The sequence below is a fragment of the Wasmannia auropunctata genome, unplaced genomic scaffold, assembly GCF_000956235.1.
Source record: "Wasmannia auropunctata unplaced genomic scaffold, wasmannia.A_1.0 LD336050.1, whole genome shotgun sequence".
Lineage (NCBI taxonomy): Eukaryota > Metazoa > Arthropoda > Insecta > Hymenoptera > Formicidae > Wasmannia > Wasmannia auropunctata.
In genome coordinates, this window is record NW_012026840.1 from 590,908 (window position 1) to 610,746 (window position 19,839).

The following is a 19,839-nucleotide window of genomic DNA, read 5'->3' on the forward strand; positions in this document are numbered from 1 at the left end:
CTAAAATTGCTAAGCAGCAGCGGGAAAGCTACAAACACGAGTTGCTCAGATGTTATCGCCTTGTGCTTTTGCAAAATTCACGATAGTGATCGAAAATTATTACGCTCAAGGGAGATCGCATGTCAGTATAGACCTAAGCGGGGAATCTTCCGGCAAATATATATACATTCTCTGAAAACTTGGCATCTCATGAGTGAATCCCGAGAATAATTTATAATTCCGGAAATCATCTGTATTGCGCTTTTGCTCATAATTATTGCAACAAAAATTATTTTGTATAAATGCTGCGAGATGCGCGTTTTAATTATAATTTTCACGTAAATTAAACTACTAATAATTTTTGTTATAATGAGAAAATTGATTTTAACAAATTATTTTTATTAAAAATTCGACGTGTATCTTTTACACTTAATTAATCTATTAGTTTTCAAAATTATATTTCGCGTAAAACGTACTTTGTATAAAAAATGTAAAATCATTGTGAGAAAAGGATGAGGCGGCGCGAATAAAGGATCCTTTGAGTTTGCGAGGATAAAATATGCTTTGTCACGTAGAATGGTCGATGCTAACCCATCGAAATCAAAATTGCATTTCCAGCTGAGTCTACAATTTCTGGTCTTTTGCTGGCTATGCACGTCGATAGCGTGATGTAATGGATGAAAGGATTGAATAACTATATAATGTTGAAAGGATGAATACAGCATAAAAAAGGGTTGAATGACTTGTTCGACCCCCCCGTCTGCATATCCCATTGCGAGCCATTTGGACGATAGAATACAAAATGTAAATTTAAAAAAATACATGTTTGTTAATATTTATACCGTTAATATTATTAAACAATAGCAATCAGATTAATTTAATTAATCCTTTTTTGGATCATATAGCATCTCGATTAATTTAATAAACAAAATGTAACAATTAGTATTCCTAAATATTATTTGAAAATTTATTCGTAACGAAAACATTCGAGAGTATTAACTCGGAAACCTAAACGCACTATGAGATACCGAGTCCGGAGATTCGGGAAAACGCAAAACTCTTTGGTCCTCCGATTCCTGAAAAATATTTCACACATGCGACTTAAACATATAAAAATTAGTATGCTTGTATCGTTTACTATTTTATTTTCATTAAATTTTATTTTGTCTCTCATTTTATTTTCGTTAATTTTTCTGATTGTAAAGAGACATAATTAATACCTGGGGAAAAACCAGCGTAGAGTCTTGCGGAAATATATTCACATCGGAGTCCGACAGGGATTTAGAAATCCTGTTTTTCAATGGGCGATCACTCGATTCCTCGTGATCCGGGAAAACCACTCGACCCGAGTTCCCCAATGTATTTTCCCTTGGGAAGAAGCTTTTTCCATAATCTTGGCGAACAGTCAAAACGGGGATGTCGAACTTCAGCTTGCCCGTTCCGGTGCGATCGGCCTCCGCCCCGGCGATACCCGGCGGCGGAGCTTTCCGTTTTCTTTCTCCGCGGGGAAATGCCGAATTATCTGTCGAGAAAAGAAAGCGATTTAACTCATGCAAAATCTTGAATTTGAATGTCGCCCCGCGACAAGTCTTACGGTGCAATCCTCTACCTCGCAAAGCGTAAGATGATTGAGGATAACTCTCGCGTCCGCCTCCGCTGAAGAGCCGGAAGAATCCGCCGTTATGATTGTTCAGATAATGCACCAGTTTGTCGGGATTACGCGGACATCTCGGGAACGCGCGGTAACACATGGCCGGATTTCCATTGCTGCTGTAACCCAAAACGGCGGCTCGGGCAAAACTCAGCATGGGAGATGCTTCCGCCAGTCCGGCGAGCCACCTGGCAATATGAAAAGCACATGATAATTTTGCTATAATCAATTAATGGAATACGTTAATATAAATGTTTTTTTTTTAAATTATGATTATAAAAAGTACACACTGCGTGAAGGCATTTCTTCCAAATTCTCCTAAATATTGCTCGTTATCTCCCGTTGATGCTCGCTTATATTCTCCCGGTGGCTTCCCACTCGCCACTTCGCAGAGTATTCTGGGCACGCACTTCAGATCATCGTGGCGAGAGATCGATGACAGAGCATTGAAAAGATTTGCTCCAAGTCCGCCGAATTGATTAAGAGGATTGTTCAGGGTATTTAATTGAAAATTACCAGTAGTAGAACCTAATGGTAAATCGTGATATTCCTGTAAAAGATATTTAAAACAATTAATATACTAAAATATTTTAATAGTATATTAATAAACGATAGAGATTAATTTTTTATTGTTGGAATATATTGAAAATATATGTATAGAAGCTAAACCTACCGATGGAACTTGGGCATTATTAAATAGATTTAAGATTATATTTCCATAAGGAAATCCGTAAGAATTTTCTTCATAAACTGACGAATCCAATGGGCTTGTTCGTCCTACGATTAACGATCGGTCATTGTTTTGATCGAAAAGAGTATCAGTAGCGAGTTCATCCATGCATCTGTATGATTAATTGAACATAAATAATAATTATATAATTTTTTTTTTATTTTTTATAAAATAAATATTTGCATTGAAATATTACTGTTCTTATTTTTTCTGCCGGTAAAAAATATTGTGTTATTACTTACCGTAATAAATCTGTTACATTGTAAATCTTCCGAGAAACATCAAAAATGCATTGAATATTGTCAGATGATTCTTGGGAATATTGTGATGAATGTTCGGCTTGAGCTTCGGAACGTAAATATGAGAAGCACCAAATGAAGATAAATTTACTTATCATTTTGCGGAGTGAAACTGTAAACTATCTTTATTTTTAATAAATACAAATCTCTCTCTCTCTCTCTCTCTCTCTCTCTCTTGCTGGGTACAAAATGTAAAGTTTAATAACTTCACGGATTTTTTTAATACACTGCTATATATAATATTTAAAATTAAAACACTTTCACTCTAACTTTACATTGCGTAAAATCGTTTATATTAATGTCTTCTTAACACATTGCAAACATTACGAAGCGCTTTACAGTAATACTCAGTAATTGTATCACATAATTTTTATTTATTTCGATTTTTTAAATATATAATAACACAATTTCGCATTTAACTATTTCTTTTAATGCAAACGATCGCGTCGTCTTTCTAGGTTTCTGCACACCAACTGAAACTTTCTTCGCAACCGATTCTCCGGTTAGCCATTCGGTCGGAAAGACGTAGGTAGTAAACTCGTCACTGTAAGCAACTCTCACTCCATATGTGCGTATCGCATCCGTATGTATGTGTGTGTACATGTGTATGTGCGCATCAATGGATGTGTACGGGTAAAGAACCCAACACGAAAGGCACAGTTTTCGCAAGAGCTCTTCGAAAATGAGTGGATTTATGTACGGTTCCTTAAATGTCAAACGATTTATTTTCACATAATAACAGCGAATTGCATGCAATGACGCATCACATAACGATATACATTGATGACTATTTATGTCATGGACATGTAGCGAATTGAAGAAACGCTAAAGGATGAAATACAAAATCATGCGAAGTGAAGCGAAAGACATATTTGAATCTATATAATTTTATAAATAAAATATTAAAATGATTATACATTTGCTATATTACATAATCACATGTTTCTCATGACGTTTTATGTATTTACAATTTTCTTGTTGAAAACGATAATAATAATTTTTAAATCAGAAATAATAATTTGATAATAAAAAGGAAAATGTATCTTTTACATAATCAACGTAAGAGATTGTGATACCAATCTATGAATCGATATTTTACACGAAAATAATAGATCATTATTATTTATTTTGTAAATATGAGCAGTTATATTTATGGCATCAAGATTTATGACTTAACAAAAAGATTCAAGTACTTTGCATCACGCTTTTAACTAATCTGACAAAGTGGCATTATCGCAGGCTCTGCCTCTCTTCGCCAATAAGTGACATAGCTTCGGACTGCCAATAATGTCGCCCATAAAGACGCTCAGCAAGTAATTCTCTTTCATCGGGTTGGACGATGACTTGTACTCCCTGGAAGATCATGATAACGCAAATTATTGGTAACATTACCTTATTGCATTATGCAAATGCGTATTGGAAGAGAGAAGGAAAGAGGAAAGAGAAGGGTGAAGAAAAAATAGAAATATGATAAGAAATATAATATTTCCACGCTTAAGTGTATATATGTATATGTGTTAGTTTACACTGCACCACATCGCCTGTATGACAACCGATGTCTTATCGCTTATTGTTAGTCGTTGTTATCAGCTACGCGACATCGCTATCTCGCCTAAATGGATTCCTAATTTCTAATGACGCCACTTCGCCTACAATTCTTCTATCGCTGACCGCTTTCCCCAAGACTGGACTCGGAGGAGGCGTTCGGGACGGTCTCGGGTCAGCTTCGTCCCTCATACATGGTCGGTTAAGTCTGTCTAGACGATAGTTGCCGCCAGTACCCAATCTCCAATTTATCTCCCCCCCCCCCCTCTGCCCCTTACCAGCTTCTCGGGGTCTCCTGCATCTTGAATATTCCTGCCTCCTACGTGAATAGGTGCCTGCAGGTGACGAGAGGAGAGGAGAGGAGAGGAGAGACCCGAGGTACGAAATGCGTATTTGGACAGACGCGCCGTTGTGTCGACAGGCAACGGCGACACGTGCTCGCTATCTCGAGCCGCGGGGCATTAGGAGGCCCGAGATAAGCCGACAGGTCCTCGAGCTCACGGATCCGGGATAGCAGGGCAATCCGTAAAACGGAGCCTGCTCGGACACGCAGCAGCGAATCACGAGAACGATCGACGGCGAAGGGCGCGGTGACGCGACGAAGATGAAGATGCAGTTATCAGGATGCATTAGAGCGCCCCGTTGCAGGCACCATTAAAGACTATCTGCTCCTGGCGTTACTTACAACTGAATTTAGTGTAAGTCCCCGCGAAGGCGGGGAACGATCGCGCGCGGAGCGGCGCGGGCGTAGACGGTAGCAGGGATTTCTATTACATCCTCCAATGATTGCGTGAGGAATGCGAGGGCAGAAGGGAGAGAAAAATCTTCCGTCGCCATTAACGGAGAACATCTCTCTGGATGCACTTCCTTTTAAGAATTTGTAGATCATATCTTGACATTATTGTCGCCATTACAATCTCATAGCACGTTACAACGCGTTTCAACCGCTTATTGACCGATTATATAGGTGCACCATGTGTCATGCATCCCCATAGATGGGGATTTAATTTTTTCTAATTAGAAAGAATTCCTCTTCTGACAATTTGAGATACGATAAAGCTGTTACGGAATGCATTTGCTTTAATAAAATTTCTAAAGCTTTAACGAGCTTTCTCTAAAATAACGTAAAATAACTTAAAAATTCGCATTTTAATGTGTTAACGGTTTTAAAACTTTACTTTAAATTTTAATTATTTATTATTGAAAATATTTAAATTTAAATATTTAAATTATTTAAATTAATTGTAAGATGTTTAACGTTGCGTTAAATAATTTATTCTTTTCATGAAATATTCAAGATTTCATATATTAAAAAAAATGTTTCTTTTAATAATAGAAAGCTGTCATTTATTGCCTTCATCTCGTAATATTCGTCGCTAATAATAGTATTGCACAAGTGAACAAGGTACTTTACAAAATGTTACATATCACCGCACAACTGGAGCAGTGGTATTTCGCTACTCTAATGAAAAGTCAAGAGAAAAACCGCTATTGATTGCAGGTATTTCCTAATCATCGTGAAACATTCGCCCATGAAACCTGTTTTCAAGACAATTATTCTTCGAGCCGTGAACTTCGAAGTTACGATTGTGCAATGCAATTGCGAAAGAGCAACTTTTTCCTCGAGTATTTTCACAGTTTACAGTTTTTTCTTTAATACTTATCAAATATGAATATCCAATTATTACCTATAGTATATCTATACGTTTTTATAAAAATTATCAGATAAACTCGCGATCACAATATTGTAATTATTTATATATCGTACCTGAATATCTCGTTCCAATTAAGAATACGTTCCCAACTTCTCCTTTGAAGGGTTCGTTCCGCATACTTGACACAAATTCTCTCGTAGATGCAAACGTTATTTCCGAGCTCAGCTACTAGCTTCTTTTCGACTTGGCCAACGTCTAAAATCTCTTCGTCGTGTATCAAAGGTTCCGCTCGTTTCACTCGACTGACGTAAGTATCTAAGAATTCAAAGGGAATTATACCTTTGAGAGGTTTACAAAGTAATTTAAATACTTAATTTTTAGTTTATTGAGATTTAATAACTACTCATCTATAATGTTAGAAATTTTTGAAAAACTTTCCCCCTTCATGCGTATAACAAAGTAGCATATAATCTTATGAATCTTAATTTGTTGCTTCAATTAATTCGTCTGGCGGTTATAAAGCGTCTTGGAATTTGCCGTAACGGCCTTGTTTTGTTCCGGTCTCTAAGCGTGCGTATCGTCTTAACGGTAAGCAACCTCAGTCAATTACCGAGTCATTACATGGCTTCATGATCGGAGAGAGAAGTTACAACAAGTGGAACACTTTCGCTTTCGCTGCTCGTCGATTTGACTTGCATATCTTGTGAGCTAATCGCGGAAATAAATCAATAACCTATGACATGTAATTCTAGCTTTCATGCTCGATGAAATATACGAGTATTACCGAATGGAATTTTCTGATAATATTTGAATGGAATATTCCCTATAATATTGTCTCTCTCACCGCTTCGATCTATTCACGCTCGTGATGCTTATTATAATTCAAAAGGCATCTGTTATGTAATATATATATATATGTGTGTGTGTGTGTGTGTGTGTGTGTAATTATGAATAAGAAATGCACTATTATAAAATATACTTTTTCTGTATGTATTACCTGGACTCAAAGCGTAAGCGAGCTTCTTGAGAAAGGTGGCGATTCTTACGCTTGCTATAATTATCGGAAATCCGATCAACTGCACCGGAAGTTCGAAGAGTGGTTCTTGACCGGTCACAAGTGCAAATGCCAGAAAGCAGCAACCAAAGAGCAAGAATGTCCGCGGCAGGTGCATTATTGTAGCGGATCTAAAGCATTCGTTAATTGTCGTAGAAGCGTTGTGAAAACTGAGTCGACTTGACAAATACGGTCGTTGAGATTAGCTTCCGCTATTGTGCGTGAGCACCTCTTCCTTCCGTCGTGCAGCTTTCTCTATTTTACACGAAAGAAAACTAATTTACATTACGGTACATATATAGAGAAACAATCTTTCTATCTGTAATCAAAAGCCTTACAATATAATTTATAACTTGTCTTTTTAAATGTTTTAAATTTATTTTTTACGATCGCAAAATTACAAGCTATAATAATAATAATAATAATAATGATAATAATAATAATTTATGAAAAAGCACCATGAATTACACTTTGCGTTATGAAACTACTCAAATTGATTCGAAGCTTCACTTTTTTTCTCAACAAAACTCTGCGTTTTTCTACGTATCTGCGAAACCTTAGTCACGCACTTCGCATAGTTCAAATCATCCAATCGCGCCTTCGCGAATCGATCGATTGTCGCTGCAATTTCAAAACACCATCGTTATGCAATTCATGACAAATGTACGAATGTCGCTGCACATCTATCGTGCCGATACGTTATCACGTTCGATCATGCGATCACCGCACGCGTCACCTGAAACGCGCACTTGAGCTAACGCCAACGTACCCTTTGGTGCACCGGTCAAAAACGCACATCCAACGCACCGGCGGCTGGTTGCTGCTTTGGTAAAAACTTGTTGCTGAATGCTCTTCGGAGTACCACGAGGCCGCTGCTCATGCCGCGACGAAGAGAAAGTGATTGCCCCTTCCCGTTGCCGCCGGCGCCTGGGGATCTGACAGTTTCATGTTACAACATTTGGTACATCAAACATTTCGAGATTTCCTCACGTCAGATCGAGGACGAGCCTCCCGCGGACGTAACTTCGTTCTTCCTCGGCAAGGTCGACGTGCCGATGCGAACGTCGCACATGTGCTCTCTAATGAAATTGATGCGCGACGATTCGACTTGCAAATATTTTTTTGGCAAATCGGTATATTCGATATCGCAAATTTCAGCTAAATTTCAAAAGAGCTTTTTTCTTGTACTTCTAATGTTAATTTGTCGTTAAACGAAATATCTTAGTAAGATGTCGACACATTGTGCAATGTAAATACATTATGCGTTTTTCGAAACTTCGCAGTATTTCAATTGAGAAAGACTTCTATAGCATTCTCGAAAGAAGTGTGTGGAAAGTCTTTCTCTCTTGTGAATTATGTGATATAAATTATTTGAATAGTTTAGGGAATATCACACAGCACGCACGAAATGTGATGAAATATACTTTTGTTACGAACATTTTAATCACGCCCCGAAGGATAATGGATTATACATTATTTAACTTATTGCTTAATGATTAATGTTTTGCATTCCTTTTCCGGCTCTATTGTCCTACTTTCGAGTGCCAAGATTTCGTAGAATCAATTGCGTATGCAGTGTACAATGCTGCGTTACGTGACAGAACTCAATCGAAATGCAATAAATGGTGCAGGGAAAATGTATTATTCGGGGAACTTTTCAGCGATTATACAACAGTCTACCTAGGTGCACTGTTAAAGTAAATTATTTCGTCCCCTTATTTAAGTCGCCACTGCTTCTACTTAATAAAGTTATTTTTTACTAAAAACATGGAGTTAAATAATTTAAAACAGTTCAAATTTAACCCAAATTTGGGTTAAATTCTATTGTTTTATTTAAAAGTAACTATATTGTTTTAAAAATAACTATTTATTAAGTAGGAGCAGTAGCAACTTAAATAAGATTCAATTTGACACAATAGATTTAACAGTGTGTGTATATCGATGTCTTGTAGAGCAAACTAATAATTAATTATTAGTTATTTATTAGTGACATCCGTCGTTTTTAGAAAAGTCGATAGAGCTGTTTCCGATCTCAGCTACGGCTGTATTATGCGTAACGTAAAGAGGAGCTGGAAATAGCAGTCGGAAATCGCGCGTGGCTTGGCACTGGTACGGCGCAGCGCGAGAAACGTCGATAAACTCCAACGGCGATATCGCGCGATAATTTTTGCGAGGATTCCGAATGTGTCGCTGGCTGTTTCGGGTGGGCGGCCGGGGGACGGTTAGTGGCGCGGTTTCATCGGTATTACATCCCGTTTGTCCTCGCGTATCGCGCCAGTCCTAACTGCTAACCGAGACTCTTGGCACGATCTCGTTTACGATCGCACGGTTCGTTGGGAAATGTCCACTCGGGGACGAGTTTGGCATCGGGCTTAAGTCGATAAAGACGCCGGCGATTATTCTAATAATTTTCGCGCGTTTCCCCGCTGGGTTCCGGATTATATTCCGGGGAGTACGGCGCGGCGCTCTTGCATTAAAGTAGGAAAAAGAATAGGGTATAGAGCGGAGATGGGGAATTCCGATAATTTGGCAAAGCGTCACCATGGGACTTCCTACGGAAATGCACGACTTCGGGATCGTATGCATACAATGAACTTACGGCAATGACCGGGAGAATATTTCGCAGCAAAAGAGAGAATGTTCGCCATTGTATGTTTGTCAGTTGCAAATTTTTTTGCTATTTCTTACTGAAACACAGTAATATTTGCAGTATAATAGTGCACAAAGTTATGAAATTAAAGAATTATATAATAAAATAAAATTTCTGAAATATAAATAAAAGTTGAAATTAAATTATGTAAAGCATGGGAATATTTTATAATAAAAAAGAGAATATTTAATGTGTCTAAGTTGCAATTTATTATTTTCTTTTCGTTATTGCTTATTAAAACATAATATATACAGTGTAACAATACAACGTTATAAAAATAAGCGATTGTACGCATGCCTTACGTAAGGATTTCCGGAAATATAAAATCTAAAAGTAAATTCTACGGAGTCATCAGGCGTATCAAAAGTGAGTGAAAGTATATATAAGCGGAACATGAATACTTATTCACAAATAAATAAATAGCAACATTGAGTACATGAATATATGCATACTTGTGTCATTGTTTAAATTCAAGAAAGGTAAATTATTACATCAATTGGTTATAAAGTCTGACAGAATAATTTTCTGGAATTAATCGGAATAAAAGCGGACGTCAACAGTATTAATTCAGATACTTTCTATAATCTCAACAATCTACGATTTCAGTTTGCTAACTAGAACTTTTATTACTATCTAAACAAGAGGTCAAACGTCGCAGAACATTGTCATTTTTTTTCCTCAGTAATTGACATTATTATGTCACTTAAAGAAGGCTTATAGACATTATTATGTCATTTAAATGAAGGCTTGCGCATTATTTACATCTTCAATGACGCGAGTCATCACTGCGCGAATTCAATTCTATGATGTCAGTAATCTCCCGAGAGCACGAGCAAAAAGAGAATGTCCGCAGTATCACAGGTTCAGCAATCGTCGATATCGACAGTTGCGGTGATCACGGCACGTCAGCGTAGACGGACCTTCTTCATCATGTTCAGAACGCTGATACCCGGCAACGGACACGTTGGGTAAAAATTATGACAGCCTTGACCTTCTATACCGGAAATCAATTGGCCCATGTGAGCGGCGAAGTGGTATCTCGACGGCACTTCCGCCATCGTGCTCAGACTTGTATCCCTGAAAGTAATAATATTGCTTTTATTAGATTAGGAAATTTTTCGTGACGAGACAAGCTCGTTGATTCCGTATTGGTTATACGATAACCGGTTCGTCTGCCGTAAAATCGACATTTTTTGCACGCTAATTAACGAGTTTGAGATTCGTAATGACACACTTAAGACATGTTTTTACGTTTTTGTAGGTCTTATTTATAAATACGTATAAATAAAATACGTTACAACTGTCGCATTCGTAAAAATATCCTCCAAGTCTGACAAGGTGCTACAAAACAGAATCGAATGTCGAAACAGTTGACCAAGTTAAACTGGTTTACCGGCATGATGTATAAGAACCAGCACAAGGCCTTTTACTTTCGATATCGACACCAAGCCGTGTCTGTAAACGTACATGTGCCAATGCAAAGTCCGGTTACACCCAGGCAAAAACCAGAATGTATTATCTCGCGGATCCTTTCTCTCCTTCAATATTGCCTTGCCCGGTTATTTGCATTTCCGGCCATGAGAGTCGAGGGAGATCAAACAAAATTTCGTCTCTCTTCTAAAACGTCTTAAATTCGATATCTCCCACGACAATATTCCACATTAAACAAGTCCGTAATATACATCGATTTCTCTCGTTCTTCCTTCAGTTGAAAGAATAATTTAGAATCGTTTGTAGAAAGTTATTGAAGTAAACTATTGCCCGTGGAATACAGGCGGCAAGGCGCGCAGATCGCTTTCTTCCGGATTTTTTTCCCCCGAAGATTTTCACACGCGTCGCTTTGCGAATCCATTCCATTCGTATTTCCGTGAGAACCAAAATCGCCGTCGATCGCCGACGTTTTTCCGCCTTAAAAATCGCCCAGATCCCGTCGAAAGCGCACGAATGCCGGCGCTGAATTTCCTCGAGAGAGATCATTCGACCTGTCGGAAGAGCAAAAGCGCAGAGCAGTTTCGTCACGCATGGTTCCCGCTGAAGACGTCTTCCTCCGTCGGGAAAGAAAGAGAAAGAGAGAGAGAGAGAGAGAGAGAGAGAGAGAAGGAGGAAGGCTCCTTCCCCCTTTTACGATTCCGCATCCCGGCTTCGGAAGGGGCGCCAAGGATATAACGAATAAACGCAAAACGGCTTTTTAGCCTCTCCATCTTGATCGGTTTAACCCGGAGCCGATCCGCGCCGATAAAAATCGGGCCCTGGGAGATGCGTCAGAATGGACCGGCGTTTACGCAGGCATAAAAGTAAATATAAAGCTCGGATCCTTCCGGGACATTAACCGCACGGCGCAAGGATCCTCTTCCTAGGGCTAGATTCTCTCTCGCACTCGGGGAGATACCCCACTTTCGCGCCGAGAGGACAATGAAGACGCGCGCGAAAGATAACGACGCGCTGCATTCGCTCTATCTGCGACTTTTAATTATACTTAAAAGTTATATTTGAAAACTTTTCCGGAAGTTTTAATACAAGAGCTAATATTTTTCCACAATTGTCTCCCTCTCCCGCGTGTGGTCCAGTATTTTACAAACACTTCTGCCACCCGCATTTAATATAAAGACTGCTGGAATTTTTATCTTAACGCAATTACACGTGTAACTTTTAATGAGTGTAGCAATGCGGTGTAAAAAAATATTGTGCATTTCAACAAAAAACGCGCACTATACGTCGGGACAATGCCGTCGTTTTGATTCATTATACTTTCTAATGGAACTCGCTTTTCTGCGTCGATTCATTTTACTGTTCGTCGACGTCGTTTTCGTTTAACACGCGGACGGAAGAGAATGGCCGTAATAAATATGAGACTTTTATTTGGGCTCGTCGCTTTAGGGATAATCTACTTGAAATCCACGGATTTACGATATATTGTATAAACGCTCCTTTAATTTTTACGTTATTTATCGCCATATTACTTTATACGTTTATTATTCGAATTTATCGTTCTGTGGAACAAACATCGGAGAAAAGAGATAATAATATATGCCTAAGAGGTTCCAATTTCTAGTTATTAACATAAGCAAAGTTAAGGAGATATTAAATAGAGCCATACTGAGCTTGTGGGAGAAAATTGTCAATAGAAATGTGCATATTAATTTATTTGCTTAAAAAGTCTGCAATGCAGAAAAAAATATAGGATTTATATTTTATGAATAATGCAATAAATTTACTCGAAAATGAAAAATCGTCTCGAAAATTAAATTAATTTATTTGCATCAGCCTGCATCGAGCGTGAAACGAGTGTTCTTTTAGCCACGAGCGATAAATTAATTACCGTTGGAATAGTAACTCAGTGCTTTCTATCAGCTCGTTTGCCAATCGCGAAGAAAGGCTCGCTTAGAAGCCGGAGTTCCGGGAAGGCCGTATGGCAGATGCGAAATGCTGTGTAGGTACCGCCATGTCGCGGAGAAAGTATATACGGATTGGATAACCCGTGAAAAGGAAAGTCGTCAGATAGTTACGGCGAGGTGCAACAAGAGGCGCGCGTTTTCGGACGGGACTTACATAAGAGACGGCGAAACTTTCGCGGTAGCTTTCTGCCAGCCACTTTCCAAAATGCGTGCGACGCAATTCTCGATTTTTGACGAAGTAGAGCACGAGTCCGCGCGGATTAGGATTCGGCAATAAAGACCGGGTGACAGGTGCTTTAGATGATAAATTGAGATCAATGCGCAATCGCCGATGAAATATTAAGTAATGCACGGAAAGAACACTTTTGCTGAATCCAGATCTGAAAATAATTTTTGTTCAATAATCAAAATAATTTTGTGCAAAAGTCAAAATGATTGCTAGAATATCAAAACGTTTTATAACAATGCTTATCAGTTTTAACATTCCAACAAATTATTTTAATGATTTAAGAAAAAATTATTTTCAGATCTGTTTTTAGCAAAATTTTTAGACCTTTCAACAAAATCGTTCTTTCCGTGATGCGAATACAAACCACTTCGTGTATTTTCCTTGCAAAATATAATTAATTATAAAATGATATGCTTGGACAGGGATCCTCTGATTTTCAAAACAGTTAATTTGTTGCGTCACAGATTAGATTACTAACGCGCTAATTTGCTGAAACCTGCTTCCTCGTTTTTGATGTGATGATCATATTCTAAATTTAACGAATACGTGTTTGCGCGGCGAGGATCGACACTCCACATCGCGAATGTATAATTAATACATTCATATTGGAAACTTCCGCGCACATCGGGGTCCACCGCGACGATACATTCCCCACTGTACAAATATGGAGGGATTTAAAAGCGCTGGCGCGCGCGCGCGCGCGCTGCGGCGAATGCCGCATTTCTCGATTTTCCCGCGGCGTTTCGTTTTAACGTAACGTTGCTTTTAATCAGAACGTAAAACAGCGCGAATTCGTGGTATAATTCTTTGCATTATCCGCATAACACGCGCGGTGGGCGCGTGTGTGCGCGAGAGACGGGAGACCCTGGCTGCATTTTACCTCCGATCGTAAACGAAAATTGCAAAATACGCGCGGCGTGCACGCCGCGCGCAATTGTCCAATTTTCCTGGGCGAGTAAGCGTTTCTCGTCGGACTGCGGTCGCCCACGTCACCGTTTTCCGAAGCGTTCTGTATAATTGTGACGCACGCGTGATATCATTATTAGCTTTCAGCTTCGCCGAGTGAAAATTGCGAAATCGCTCGGCGTGCCTGTTCATCAACGACCATCGACATACAATCCGTCGGTTTTGAATAAGAAACGCAGCCATTTTCGCGTTTGCAAAATCACGTTCCTCAATAGTTTTCCCCTCGCCGCTATCTGCGCGACTCGAGAGAAACATGTGTTTTCATAATCATCGCAGATAGCGCTCGCGCTTCAGGGTCGACGGACCCTGAATCGCTTAGTCGCAATGCCGATCGAAAGTTGTGAAAGTAAGAACAACTGAGTGCAAAAGCCTCATTGATGAAAGTAGATTCTTACCTTGCTGTATCAAATAAATTGAGCGGCGTACCAATCACCGATCATTTCAGATTCTTCCCCAAGTGCTTTGATAAAAAAAAAAAAAATAAAAGAAAATAAAAATCAGACGTCTATGCGATTTAGTGACAAGTTTTGCTACTTGTTATTTAATATAAAAGCCACTTTCTTTTCGCGATGATACAGATGAAAGAAAGGAAATGTATGTAGGGCGTAAAAGTAGTTGCATTACCTTATAAGATTCAAAAGAGATCGCTCCATTTCACTTAGCTGATCTTGGTGAACGGACTTGGTGAGTTCGCATATTAGCTTCGGCAAGCAAGCGGTTTTGATCGTCGCCATCATCTTCGCACGGCGTAGGGCAACTGCACAAAAATCGGAGTCATACTGTCAATTATATCGTGGCACATGCAATATCATTCTGAGTGATGGGACGATTAATGGATCGCGGACATTATTCCGAATGACCACGCGTATTCGTATGAATGACCGCGGCTTTGTTTAATCGCGCGATAAGTAAGTGACAAGTCGAGAGCCCAAGAGGGTCGAAAATTTCTAAAGATCTGGGACGTGACGAGGGGACGACTAGGGACACTTTTACTTTCAGGAACAAAAGTATTCTCTTTACGTCCCAGATCTTTAGAAACTCGTATCCAAATGTATCAGTACTGTAATATTATAGCTATTCTATTTTTGCTATATTATACATATATTTGATATTCAAACGATCTTTAGAAACTTAATTCGTGCCCAAATATATTAGTATAACAATGTATTAGTATTATAACATTATAGCTACTCTATTTTTGCTATATTATATATTTGATATTGAGAAAAAATATTGTGGTTTAATTTACTGTTAGAAAGTATTTAAATGATATAGAAAACAGAGAAGATATAATTATAAAGAAGCGCATACTAAAATGTAATCACAAGATATCATAAATATATTATAATCGTAACCATTAATTAAATATTATCGTTAAAGGATACGTACACAGCACATCACTCGTGTTAATTATACTAACTCGCGTTAATCTACAAATCTTTAAAAACATACAACGCATACGCTTTGCATTCGGATTAAAACTCATTTTACCGTACTCTACTTTCCAAACAACATTTTCTCGACCGAGAACTGGTCGTAGCGAGATTTTGATAAGCCGCGAGACAGACGAAACGTACGTTCCCGAGTGGAGGGGGTCTCGATAACGTTGTCAAATAATTAAAACGGACGAGCGCGCGGCTAATTAGTCAATTCGCAGAGTAGCAATTACCTCCACGCGCAACTAACAAGCGTAACTCGATGAATAATGGTATGACGACACACGTGCGTGCGACCTCTCGCACGCGAATATATTTTTATGCAATAGCGACTGTAGGGGAGAAAATGCTAAGAAGCAGTTTGTACGCAAGGATATCCGAACGTAAAATTACAGCTCGGATCAGATATCATATAGTTTTGCTGCCGAAGCAAATACGATTTCACATTGTAGAAAGAAGCAAATATGATTTCACGTTGTAGAAAGAAGATTGTACTCTATTCCGTATAATATTCCGTACACCGCATTCGTGAAAAAGAGTCACGTGCTGCATTGTGTATCATTTACACGATGGCCTCATTCTTACCGTTATTCTTATCGACGTCTTTTTTCGAGACCACAGGTATCTTATCGTGAGGCCCTTTGAGCTGAGCCTTCTCGGGTTCTCTCATTGCGTCCGTTATGTTCCTCTCCGTCGCATTACCGAAAATCGAGGCGATCAACGCGCTGTAATCGCCGGCGAAAACCAGAAACATGCCCAAAAATATGACCAAGCGCACCGTACTGGTGTCCATGTCGGTTTCTTTTTTTCAATAAGGCAAGCGTTATGGCGAAGGCGGACTAGAGATAATCCGCTAATTTGTTGTCAACCCGCTAACAATCTTATCAGATACAAGCCTGATAAAATAACGTATGATCCACAGAGGTAGGGGATTACGTCTGAAAAAAAGTACGAAATATCGAGCAGATTTGATTAATCAACAGACAAATTTTTGTACGTAAATTCGCAGATGAAAGGTCTACTTTTATTTTATTTTCTACGTTAATATATATATAACGTAAAAAAATGTATGAAATGAAAGCGGCATGATTGCATCGAAATCCAATTGATTATTCCAGCTGCTTCGTTGTGTATGTATCATCAGAGTATACATTCAGTGTATACATCAACATGATATCCATCACAGCTGTGAAATTATGTGTCTAATGATGTAAACGTGCAAACGTCGATTCGCGGCGATGACTCCGTCGCTTTCAACGATCACGTATTGTTACGTAAACGTGCAATCGATCGCGCACCGCGACTCACTCCGAGAGTGGTGGGTTCGCCTTAACCTGAATTCTCAAAGGTACGCAATTACTTATACGTGATCGTCCAAACAAATACCTGTCCCTGGACCGGTGATCGATGCCAATCGGCCGATGCCGTGAACCGGTCAACAGCTCTCTCTCTCTCTTTCTCCCTCTCTCTTTCCTGCCTCGAAAGAGAAGAGAAGACTCTCACTTTCCGTTAACTTCCACTTTCTTCAAGATCCGCCGCAGCAATAAAGCTAAATCCTCTTACGATGTCCGTCTTACTTTCATCCAAAGCGACAAAGCTCGTCCACGAGAGAGCCGCAGTCGCTTCGGAGCGCGATGTCGACGACTCCTTTGTATCGGAGAATGCACTTCCAGCGCACGGGAGTCGCGGAAACGACCGGCGAAATCGTAACGGGAATTCTCCGTTTCTAACTCTCCCTTGTCCCGGGTAACACGGCGCAAACGGCGCGAGACCTCTTTCAGCGAGCTGTATAACATCCGTCGTCGAGCGGGAATGACGCCGGAACTCACTTCCGAAGTGGCTCGCATTTGCGAGTAACGTCGCCGATTATAATTCCCGCGCGCAGCGACGAGGCACTCGCGCCGACCTCGCGAGCGCGCGAACGCGATACGATTTGCCTGTTAAACTCGCGCGCGCCGAAGTGCGCGAAATCGCGGAAAGCAATTAACCGAGGAGAGCGGAGGACGATCAATCGTCGTTGAAAATCACGCGCGCGTTTCAACTCGCTTCGCTAAATCAAATCCACGCGCAAATCGAAATCCACAGATCGTAACTCAGTATCGCGCGCTGGTTCTGCGATTGTATACGTTCCGTGGCTGCAACAAATTTCTCGGTCTCTCCATTACGCACAATCGAAGGGTTCACCGTGCAAAAATATCCGGATGAAATGCTGGACGTCGAATATCACTGCGTCACCAGGAGAGACGTCTGTGCAAACAAACTTACGACAACGTTCCGCGAAAACGCGGGAGAACGTCCTGCGAGCGAAGCACAGAATTTGCAACCGTGTCACTACCGTATTGCTATACTGAACGCGCACTTTGAAGTGACAGTTCGCTGTCTTCAACGAGGAGAGAAATACGAGCAGCGCTACCGCGATCCGTCGAAGTCGCGGAATGACTGTGAATGACTCGAAACCACGGCGGCGAACCTAACGAGTCGTCAGTGAAAGTTGGCCGATCGCTCGCAAGTCCACGCGTTTCGATGGCTCGCAGTTCTGCGGCTCGAACGAGGCGGGTCGCATGGGAAAACAGGCTGTTTAAGTACAGGCAATAATTATTTCGCGAGGAAATATATTCGTAACGTATTGCTCTTTAAAATTGGAAAAATTACGACAAGTATGAGAAACAAAGCATCTGATGCCGTGTGAAAGAAAGAATGTTTTCCGAAGAGACGAGTTAAAACTATTTACAGACATTTAAACAAAAAATTTATTAACATTGTTTTAATGGGAAATATAAATTCAGAGTGAAAAAACAAATATAAGGTCTACATTAGTTTTAACTGGTGAAAGTTAATTTTTTATTAATTTTACGAGCGGAAAATAATTATTTTTCCTCCGCTGAATTCCCGTCAAATGCGTAATGGTACGTGTCTCGCGATATCTGTGTTTCAAGAATAATACCGTGTGAAAATACGATGCTTGGAAAAATAAGGTGACTCAATTGAACCGTGGCAACCGGAGCAGAAAGATGATAACATGAGTGGATAATTATTAAGTAGAGCGAATTGATACATCAAAAGATTGGCGTATGTAGCAAGAGCTTTCCAATTGCATGCAGATCTTAACATGCATAGACTAATTGAATACTTTCGTTCCGAATGAAAGCGTACAACCTGACATAAACCTGATAGCGTAGCGACTAGACAAGATAATTTATAAGGGCCATTTGATAGCTTTTCAGTTATTTTTACCTAAATATTTTACAATATATCGCAATTTTTTTTCCAAATTTTGTAATTATGTGGACGCAAGTTGAATTCAGCATAAATTGCGTATTTTTACCATAAAGAAGAAATTAATTTGAATAACGTAGGAAGAGAGCTATAAATTAAAATTCGTGTATCTTTTTCGGTAAACAAAAATACAGAAATGAAAATATAATGATGATATGTGTACGATCTGACTACTAAAATGTACATAGAAAGAACGATTTTGGTCTAAAAATTTTGCTAAAAACAGATCTGTAAATAATTTTTTGTTGAATTATCAAAATAATTTGTTGGAATGTTGAAATTGATAAGTATTGCTATAAAACGTTTTAATATTCTAGCAATCATTTTGACTTTTGCACAAAATTATTTTGATTATTGAACAAAAATTATTTTCAGATCTGGATTCAGCAAAATTGTTCTTTCCGTGTATGTATTATAACTGAGTTGTTGTTTTTGCGTTTTTTTTTTTGCTCTTATCCATGAAACTGTTCAACATTTGTTTATCTAATGTCTCGGAATATCTCGCAGTAAAGTTTGCATAAATATTCATTTTGATCAAGGTTTATGAAGAATGCAATTTTTAAATTAAGTCTTTTAATGTGAATGCAAATGTAGCTCATACATTACAGCGACTACAAGTTATGCATAAGAGTCTAAGTTGTGTAAAATAAAAGATATTCTCACGGAACAAATAAAAAACATTAAAAAAAAAGGAAAAAATTACACATGCTTTATTGATTATTCTATCATTTTAATAACCGAGTTTATCGCTCGTGTGGGCATAATTTTAAATTTATTGAACACAATATGTAAATAACTCTAGTTAAAAAGATAACATTAAACTCAATATCTATTCAATATATCCGAATACATTTTTATTGAAATTAGTCCATGATATCAAGCTGAAACGTTAGTGTAAAGTCTGTTGCAATAGCAGTAACGCAAATCTTTCGTTTATAATATTTCAACTAAAACTTGAATTAGAAATTGAAAGA

At 38.9% G+C, this 19,839-nt stretch overlaps 3 protein-coding genes across 3 annotated transcripts; all 3 read right to left on the minus strand.

The window, feature by feature from the left end:
- Window positions 1-1,287: 1,287 nt before the first annotated feature.
- Window positions 1,288-2,757, minus strand: LOC105451579. Its single transcript, XM_011692126.1, has 6 exons — window positions 2,603-2,757; window positions 2,304-2,472; window positions 1,921-2,180; window positions 1,574-1,818; window positions 1,392-1,501; window positions 1,288-1,347 (listed from the first exon to the last, which is right to left on the minus strand). Exons 1-6 carry the CDS (start codon window positions 2,755-2,757, stop codon window positions 1,288-1,290), a joined length of 999 nt encoding a protein of 332 aa, XP_011690428.1.
- A 599-nt stretch (window positions 2,758-3,356) lies between these two features.
- On the minus strand, window positions 3,357-7,762 carry LOC105451516. Its single transcript, XM_011692010.1, has 4 exons — window positions 7,683-7,762; window positions 6,857-7,168; window positions 5,973-6,174; window positions 3,357-4,012 (listed from the first exon to the last, which is right to left on the minus strand). The coding sequence occupies exons 2-4, from the start codon at window positions 7,029-7,031 to the stop codon at window positions 3,871-3,873; spliced, it is 519 nt and encodes a 172-aa protein (XP_011690312.1). The 5' UTR covers window positions 7,032-7,168; window positions 7,683-7,762; the 3' UTR covers window positions 3,357-3,870.
- A 2,007-nt stretch (window positions 7,763-9,769) lies between these two features.
- Window positions 9,770-18,030, minus strand: LOC105451517. Its single transcript, XM_011692011.1, has 4 exons — window positions 16,976-18,030; window positions 16,175-16,527; window positions 14,778-14,910; window positions 9,770-10,640 (listed from the first exon to the last, which is right to left on the minus strand). The coding sequence occupies exons 2-4, from the start codon at window positions 16,380-16,382 to the stop codon at window positions 10,469-10,471; spliced, it is 513 nt and encodes a 170-aa protein (XP_011690313.1). The 5' UTR covers window positions 16,383-16,527; window positions 16,976-18,030; the 3' UTR covers window positions 9,770-10,468.
- Between the last annotated feature and the right edge of the window lie 1,809 nt (window positions 18,031-19,839).

Bases quoted from the DNA above. Each gene is read 5' to 3' on its own strand.
- LOC105451579 (XM_011692126.1), bottom strand. From the start codon at position 2,757: ATGATAAGTAAATTTATCTTCATTTGGTGCTTCTCATATTTACGTTCC. The intron at 1,819-1,920 runs GTGTGTACTTTT...TCATATTGCCAG, and splicing joins GGAAGAAATGCCTTCACGCA to GTGGCTCGCCGGACTGGCGG. The intron at 1,348-1,391 runs GTTTTGACTGTT...CTTCTTCCCAAG, and splicing joins AGCTGAAGTTCGACATCCCC to GGAAAATACATTGGGGAACT.
- LOC105451516 (XM_011692010.1), bottom strand. From the start codon at position 7,031: ATGCACCTGCCGCGGACATTCTTGCTCTTTGGTTGCTGCTTTCTGGCA. The intron at 6,175-6,856 runs GTAATACATACA...TTGAATTCTTAG, and splicing joins CGCTTACGCTTTGAGTCCAG to ATACTTACGTCAGTCGAGTG. The intron at 4,013-5,972 runs GTACGATATATA...ATGATCTTCCAG, and splicing joins AATTGGAACGAGATATTCAG to GGAGTACAAGTCATCGTCCA.
- LOC105451517 (XM_011692011.1), bottom strand. From the start codon at position 16,382: ATGGACACCAGTACGGTGCGCTTGGTCATATTTTTGGGCATGTTTCTG. The intron at 14,911-16,174 runs GTAAGAATGAGG...ATTTTTGTGCAG, and splicing joins AGACGTCGATAAGAATAACG to TTGCCCTACGCCGTGCGAAG. The intron at 10,641-14,777 runs GTAATGCAACTA...TATTACTTTCAG, and splicing joins TCTCTTTTGAATCTTATAAG to GGATACAAGTCTGAGCACGA.